The following is an 8,275-nucleotide window of genomic DNA, read 5'->3' as shown; positions in this document are numbered from 1 at the left end:
CCTGTACCTAGTTGTTCTCTATCTCTTGTATGGATAGGGAATGCGAATTACAAAAAAAATTAGTTGTACTTCTTATATAAAAAAATAAAAAAATATTTTCAGAAAAAAAAGTGATTGGAAAGATGAGTAATTGTGAAGTGGGGGTCGACCTTGAACACTTGTGTTCATGCCTGCGAAACCAAAACAATTCTTTCCATGGAAGCTTTTCATTAAAAAATTGTAAATAGTGTATATAGTGTATATGTACATATCCCGCTGTCAATAGAATGTATAGATAACCCCTAGTTTGTTATGCAAGTTTGTCACTATGCTGCCTAGAAAACAGATTTCCTGTGCTCCACTGTAGAAAATTTTAAAAATCACCAGGACGTGATCTTGATCTGAAATTTCTTGAGTGCATAGTAGTGCTTGCTACCTAACTTTCGTTAGTTCTGACTTTTCTGATTTGAGCTACGTAGACAGATCTAATAATTCAATCTTTACAGACTGATTCTGTTGAGACAGATTTCCTATGCTGTGCTGCAAAAATTCGTGAAAAATCTCAGTATGGCATTTTTATCTGAAATTTTTTGTGCATAGACCTGAGGTTATGATCTGTCTTTCACTGATCATGAGTTTTTCGATTTGAGCTACGTAACTATCTCATTGAGTGACATCTTTACAGAGTGTTCAGTTTTGACAGATTTCTATTCTCTTTGTTTAAATATTGTATTTAGGATTCAAAAGTTTCCTTCGTTTTCGACGTACGATTGAAATAATAAGAAACCTCAGTATTACAGTGGCTAAATATTTGATAGATTTTATAGAAATTAGGGATACTTGAACACTTGCGTATTTTATTTAATGAGTACTAACCTACTAATGAGTTTTGTGAAGCTTTATGTGGATGCAGTTTTTAAGTTCCAATCAATATGGTGATATGAGATGAGCAAGAGGATGCAAGAGATCAAGCTTGGGGATGTGTAGATGGATCCCAAGAATATTCAAGAAAATGCAAATATCTAAGCTTGGGGATGCCCAAGGCATCCCCCTATTCATCAACCAACATGAGGTTGTCTCCTTCAAACTCAATATTACCCATCCACATGTAAGCATTGTATATAGTTGCTTTTATTATCTTTGGTTTTATCCTATTTAGTTTTATTAGGTTCTTTATTTGGTTCTTGTTTCTTTGTCAGTTTCACTTATAATTGGAAAACAACAACAAAAAAAGGGGGTTTGAGAGCTCCATCAAATAATCATGCCCATCTTAAATGGCTATAAAGAAAGAGCTTTATGGCAGACAACCAATATGTTTATATTTCTGTTATTTACTGCTTTGTTGAGTCTTGGAAGTCACTACTACTGTAATGACCTCTCCTTATCATGTTTGTTTTGTTTTTGTGCCAAGAATTGCCTCTAATGGTAAGAAAGTGGTATTTTGGACATTTGCAATCTTGTTTACTGTTTCTGGTTCGTCACGAGAAAAATCACCAAAAATCACCAAAACGTAAGTTTGAGCTGCCAATTTACGAGCATCTTCCCCAGGTATTTATCTAACTTTAATTAGTTCAGAGTTTTTCGAGTTACGCAGCGTAACTATTTTTCAAAAATCAATTTTTTACGAACTGTTCTATTTTGACAGATTCTTGCACTGTTTTGCATTTGCATCTTTTTGCCCACCTTTTTGAGTTCTCTTGATCAAAGAACCTTATTGAAGTTGTGCTACAGTAGCTAATGCTTATTAAAATGCTTTTCATATGTCATACTGAACTTTGTAGATTTGATTAATATTATCATTGCACTAACGCTGCTAATGAGATTTGTGATGAGTTTTGTATGAAGGAAGTTTTCAAATGTAGGAAAGAAGAATGATGAGATGATGAAGAATGGTCAAAAGCTCAAGCTTGGGGATGCCCATGTCACCCCAAGATATATTCAAGAAGTACAAGCGTCAAAGCTTGGGGATGCCCAAGGCATCCTCTTCTTCATCAATAAAAATATCAGGTCCTGTTTCTGTTCACTATATTTTTATTGCTTCATATACTATGTGTTATTCTTGGAGCGTCTTTATTTTCTGTTGTGTATTTTATTTTCAATAAAGTGGGCACCATCATACCATGTTTGTTTGGGAGAGAGACATGCTCCGTTTTAATTGTATGAACGCTCTAGTTTTCACTCTTATTGTTCAACGAGCGTTTTATTTTTGCTAGTACTACGTTTAGCTCTGGTTTTTCACTCCTATTTTGTTCAGAGCTTGTTAGTATGCTTCAGTTATATATGATTAGCTCTCTGATCTTTAATGAATATTATAAATGACAGTTGTTTCAAATAAGTTGATTGGTGTTGGGTACGAGTAAAAAGGTTTCATATTAATAGTGATGCAAATGGAAGATCTCCTCTGATGTTTCAATTAGGTTGAATTGATCATTTAGTTTAGACTTTTAATATCACCATATGCTTTAATTAATAAGTTTTGTCGCTATGCATGATTATGACCATTATTGCTCTCTTAGTTGGTCGCTATCTTTCTTTTTGCTAGCCTTCATTCTGTACTAAGTATGATCTCTACTCGTGCATCCAACCACCAAAAACCAAAATATGCCAAAAGTGTCCACCAAACCTACCTATATGTGGTATTTCACCGCCACTCCAAGTAAATTTACATGTGCTACCTTTAAAATCTTCAAAATAATTCCTTGTTTTTGCAATACATAGCTCATGGGAAAGTAGCCTAAAAACTATTGTGGTAATGAATATGTCGCTTATGTATCTTAGTTCTTATAAGTTGCTTGTTAAGCGGTAACCATGTTTCTGGGGACGCCATCGACCTGTTACACCTTTGTTGAATATCATGTGAGTTGCTATGCATGTTCGTCTTGTCTGAAGTAAGGGAGATTTCTCATGATTAAATGGTTTGAGTATGCATATTGTTAGAGAAGAACATTGGGCCGCCAACCAAAGCCATGTATCATGGTGGAAGTTTCAGTGGACATTAATCCTCAAATCTCTTATGAGAATATTATCTGTTGTTGAAAGCTTTAAGCTTAAAGAGGAGTCCATTTGTCCGTTGTCCATGGTGTCCCGGTATGGATGTCTAAGTTGAGAATAATCAAAAGCGAGAAATCCAATGCGAACTTTCTCCTTAGACCTTTGTACAGGTGGCATGGAGGTACCCCTTTGTGAAACTTGGTTGAAACATATGTAATGCGATGATAATCCATGGAAATCCTAGCTAATTAGGACAAGGTGCGGGCACTATTAGTATTCGATGCATGAGGCTTGCAACTTATAGGAAGTTTTATACATAACCTATATTACTTATTGCTACCGTTGACACAATTACCTCTCTTAAAATTTTATATCTCTATGTTTTCAAAATAAAAGCTCTAGCACATGTTTAATCTCTGCTTCCCTCTGCGAAGGGCCATTCTTTTACTTTTATGTTGAGTCTTCATCTTTTAAGTTATATGCACCGTCTTATGAGAGCATAGTTGTCATTCTTAGTTCTATGTGCATGGTCCCAAAATTATTATTGATTGAATCATGAATGTGTTAATTGTTCTTAAATTATTTGTATATAGTCATCCTTTGAACTTTGAAGGTGCATGTCACCTCAAAAATTGTTCTTTTTATCACTTACCTACTCGAGGACGAGCATGAGTTAAGCTTGGGGATGTTGATACGTCGCAAACGTATCTATAATTTTTGATGTTCCATGCTTGTTTTACACCAGTTACTATATATTTTAAGGGACTAACCTATTAATAGTTGCAAAAGTGCACAAGTTCTTGGTTTCAACTTTGTTGTGCAGGAAATAGGCAAATATGGAAGGAAATAGTTCATTATGGTGAAATCTGGAATTTCCCGGAATTTGTCCTGCTGAACACTTTTCAAAGATCGCTTCCAAACTCCATCAAAACGTTGTCCAATGGAAAAGTCGTAAACTACAAAGTTGTGGAGAATTTCAAAACGAACAATTTGGACATCTTATTCGTCGAGAACGGACAACGGATGCATCCGGAAGAGCAGAATTACTGCGGAGGTTCGTGCAGTCTCGGGACTCCGAAAGTTGGTGACGTATTTGACACAAACTCTTTCCATACCTGGATATTTCGGCCCAGCCACGAGTTGTGAGGCTCATGAAGGACAGAGGGGAGTCCTATGAAGGTTCTAGAGGTGCTCAAGAGCCCTTGGATCAAAGGGGCATCCATCCCATGGCCTAGATTGCATCTCCAACACTATATATTGATGGGAAACCCTATTTTTGGATGCTCCCAAGCATTGTCACGAAAATCCTCCTCCTTGGCAGCCCCCAAGGAGGGGGAAACACTCATCTACACCAGAACCAACTCAAGGAAGAAGAAGGCTAAGGGGCGGCGCTCCCCCATGATGCCGGTGGCGGGGAAGGAGTCCGCCGCGCCGCCGCCGCCGCCCACGCCTCCGCCTCCCGGCGCTCCTCGCTGAGCCCTCCAACGTCTTCACCGCCATCTCCATCACCAACTCCTCATTGTATTCAGTGGTCCATCCTCTCACAAACCTCTGTACCGTCCTATGTAAACATGGTGTTTGATGCTATAAGTTATAACCCTATGATCTATGTCATGTTGCCATAGTTTATTTGTTCTTTGATTGATTGGTTGTTTCTCTTTGGTTCATTAGAGTTGTATGTTGATATGTTACCGTCCTTGGTTCCCATTATATTTGTGCGCGCATGGATCAAGCACCATAGGGTTGGTAGTACTTGTATACTAGAAGGGGGAAGTTCTGACGGATTGACAGAAACCTAAGGACGTGAACCGGATAGTTGCATGTATGGGAGTAAGAGGACCATTTACTTAAGGCTATGGTTGGGGAAACCTTAATGCTTGCTAGTATTTACGGATGTTTGCTAGCAAGCCAATCATATAGTACTTGTAATCCCGGAGGGAGAGCATGTATATTTAGCCTCTCGTACATAGAAAGCTGCATCGAAGACATTGAACCCAAGATCTTCACTAATTGATCTTGGACAAAGCCACCACTATTACCACCGCCTTTCCACACTCATGGTATTGTTAGCTTAGTTTGTTTTATTGCTGCAGCACTAACATTTATCCCGTGTATTTTATTGTTCTGCAAAGTCACCTCTCATACTCGTTATCGCTCTAGTTTTATTTCCTAGATATTGCAAACGCTTAGTGTGCGTAGAGTTGTATCAGTGGTTGATAGAACTTGAGAGAATGTTTATCCTACCTTTAGCTCCTCGTTGGGTTCGACACTCTTACTTATCGAAACGGCTACACGCGATCCCCTATACTTGTGGGTTATCAGAGGGTGAAGGCGGTGTTCAACGAGCTCAAGATTTGCGACCCCTACTTCGTCGGCATTCACATGGATCGCGGCAAGAAGGCCATGGCGACCCGCTGGGGAATTTTCCAAAAGGCATGCAACAAATGGCATGGGATCCAAGAAGTCCAAGGTGGCGAAAGCCATGGGACCTCCGGGCGAGCGGCTACAAGGCTTCGATTGACGGGTGCATCGCCGACGCCAGGGCCCACGCCGAGCAGAGGTAGGCGAAGGCCGACGAGAGGTGGAAGCTGCATTTCCAGAAGCATGACCTGATGATCGAGTTGCTCAAGGACACCGTCATGGCGACAAAGAGGGACACATACTTGCAGTTTCTTCTCGGGGGGGTGTTGGTTTGGGGGGGGGGGGCACGGAGAACATTGACGAAGCGGTGAAGGTGTGGTACATGGCCGAGCACATCAACATCCTGGCGCCGGAGTCCAGTCATGATCCCGCAGTGAGTGCCGAGCCCATAGCGACACCAGGCTCTGTGCATACCACAACGTTGTCAAGCTCCGGCCCGCCGGTACCTTCGGCCACGGCGAGCCCGGAGGAGGAAATGCCTGGTCGGACGCCGACACCTTCTATCAAGCCGAGCCCGGAGGAGGGAACCTTCGGCCACGGCGAGCCCGGAGGTGGAAATGCCTGGTCGAACGCCGACAACTTCTATCAAGCCGATCCCGGAGGAGGAAACCTTCGGCCACGGCGAGCCCGGAGGAGGAAATGCCTGGTCGGACGCCGACACCTTCTATCAAGCCGAGCCCGGAGGAGGGAGGAACCTTCGGCCACGGCGAGCCCGGAGGTGGAATTTTTTTTTCGATAAAGGGAATATATTAATATCATAAGATACCAATTACACCCAACCTCTGCAACAACGCAACACCCTAATGGCAGTACGGATGCACACAGCCAAAAAAAGAAAAAGAAAACTAAGAAACAAAAGTCCCGCTACAGCATTCTAGGCCTAGCAACAGCAATACATCCACCACCAAGACAACACCTGAAATACAGACTCTCCAAGCCGATCCCGGAGGAGGAAATGCCTGGTCGAACGCCGACAACTTCTATCAAGCCGATCCCGGAGGAGGAAACCTTCGGCCACGGCGAGCCCGGAGGAGGAAATTTCTGGTCGGACGCCTACACCTTCTATCAAGCCGAGCCCGAAGGAGGGAATGTCTGGCGCAACCGTGCGTGTAACCTATCTTTCGCCATTCCTGTAATTTGATCGTCAAACTGCTGTCGCTGCGATCGGGCAATGTTTGCCGAATTCGTGATGTTTTTTTTTCTTTTTTTGCCTAGCGAAAAGCCGAACTTTCAAAAAATGTGGCCAGTTTGTGATGTGTTGGGGCCGAAGCTGGGGGGCGGCTTGGAATTTCGTCCACAAGCCGAAATTAGCACCGATCCAAACGCTGTAACTGCCAGCCGGGACGAACAATAACATATCGAAAAAGAATCCATTGCTTGTGATTGCAAATGTACAATCATTAATCCCGTGATCACCTTCATCACTCCGCTCCCCATTACAGCTGCTCGTGTCATCGTAACGATCGCAGTCGGTATGTGATGAGGCCTGGCTGTTCGAGGACCCAACCGAGGTGGTGGTGCTGCCGCCGACGGGGGAATCGCTGTCGGTATATGTGTACATTGCCAGCTCCTCGTCGTCGTCGTCGTCGTCGTCGGTGCTGGGGCTGGAGGAATGGACCGTGATCCAGCTCGCGTCCCAGGTCCAGTCCGGTGCACCGGCGGCCAGGCCGCGGACTCTGTCGATGGGACCGGCGGTAACGGTGTCCGCGGTCGTGTCATCGTCGTCTTCCTCCCAAAATGCCTGGTCGAGGACGCTCTTGGGGGACACGAACATCCCCTTCTGGGTGGTGATCCCTGCCACGGAGATGGACGACGACGACACCGCGGCGGCAAATGCCACGAACTCGTGCTCCAGCAGCTCCTCCGCCGTCCACCGCTCCCCGGCGTCCTGCAGCAGGCACCTGCCCAGGAAGTCCTTGCCTTCCACCGACAGCCACACGGGGAACTCCGGCGCCTCGCCCGAGAACGCGACGTGGTGGAGCATCGCCACCGGGCTCCCAAACCACTGCCACGGCGCCGCGCCGGTGGCCATCTCGATGACCGTGCACCCGAGCGCCCACACGTCCGCCGCAGGGCCCTGAGCCTCGCCCCGCGCGGCCTCCGGCGACATGAACGCCGGCGTGCCACCGACCGCCAGCTTCTGGCCCGCAATGCGCCGCGCGCACCCGAAGTCGGCGATCATGGCGCGGCCGTCGGCGCCGATGAGCACGTTCCGGGCCTTGACGTCGCAGTGCGCAACGCCCGCATCGTGCGCGTGCGCCAGCCCGCGCAGGATGTCGCGCGCGCGGGAACGGATCAGTGATTCCTCGCACCGCCCGCCGCGTCGCTGCCTGATCTCGTCGGCCAACGACCCGCCCGGCGCGTACTCCATCAGCATGTCGTACCCGCCGCTGCCGTCGGACGACGCTGATACTTCCGAGCAAAGGCAGCGCACGACGTACGGAGAGCTCAGGCCACCGAGGATACTCTGCTCCCGCCGGAGCTCAGCAGCCCGGTCGGCGCCCACCGACTTCACCGCGAGCAATCCTCCGGTCCGGCGATCGACGGCGAGCGATACAGTGGCCGAGGAGCCCCTGCCGATCGTCGGTCCCCGCGTCCACTCCCCGACGCCCATTCTTGCAGCCGTGGCCGCCGCCGCAAGAATGGCTGAAGTGCGGTGCGGTGGACGGAATTGGACTACTCTACTCACCACCACACCTCGCGCTTTGTGTGATCACCTACTATGTTTATATACTCATCAGCTGAGCGCTGCGAGGCTGCAACTACAAGGCTGCTAGCAGATAGACCGGTGATGCTTTGGAATGGCGAGGTGGTTAATTGTTGGCTGTCCAATGCAAAGCTGTCCGACCTGGCACCAGGCGGCGCGACGCAAGGAGATTCGCAA

General features: G+C 46.1%; 1 protein-coding gene across 1 annotated transcript; it reads right to left on the bottom strand.

The window, feature by feature from the left end:
- Positions 1 to 5,473: 5,473 nt before the first annotated feature.
- On the bottom strand, positions 5,474 to 8,005 carry LOC124656531 (mitogen-activated protein kinase kinase kinase 18-like). Its single transcript, XM_047195257.1, has 2 exons — positions 6,741 to 8,005; positions 5,474 to 5,558 (listed from the first exon to the last, which is right to left on the bottom strand). The coding sequence occupies exons 1-2, from the start codon at positions 8,003 to 8,005 to the stop codon at positions 5,474 to 5,476; spliced, it is 1,350 nt and encodes a 449-aa protein (XP_047051213.1).
- Between the last annotated feature and the right edge of the window lie 270 nt (positions 8,006 to 8,275).

Source organism: Lolium rigidum, chromosome 1 (genome assembly GCF_022539505.1).
Source record: "Lolium rigidum isolate FL_2022 chromosome 1, APGP_CSIRO_Lrig_0.1, whole genome shotgun sequence".
NCBI classification, from domain to species: Eukaryota; Viridiplantae; Streptophyta; class Magnoliopsida; order Poales; family Poaceae; genus Lolium; species Lolium rigidum.
This window is presented reverse-complemented; position numbering and strand designations above follow the sequence as displayed.

Bases quoted from the DNA above. Each gene is read 5' to 3' on its own strand.
- LOC124656531 (XM_047195257.1), bottom strand. From the start codon at position 8,005: ATGGGCGTCGGGGAGTGGACGCGGGGACCGACGATCGGCAGGGGCTCC. The intron at 5,559-6,740 runs GTTCGTCCCGGC...CTGGAAATGCAG, and splicing joins TTCTTTTTCGATATGTTATT to CTTCCACCTCTCGTCGGCCT.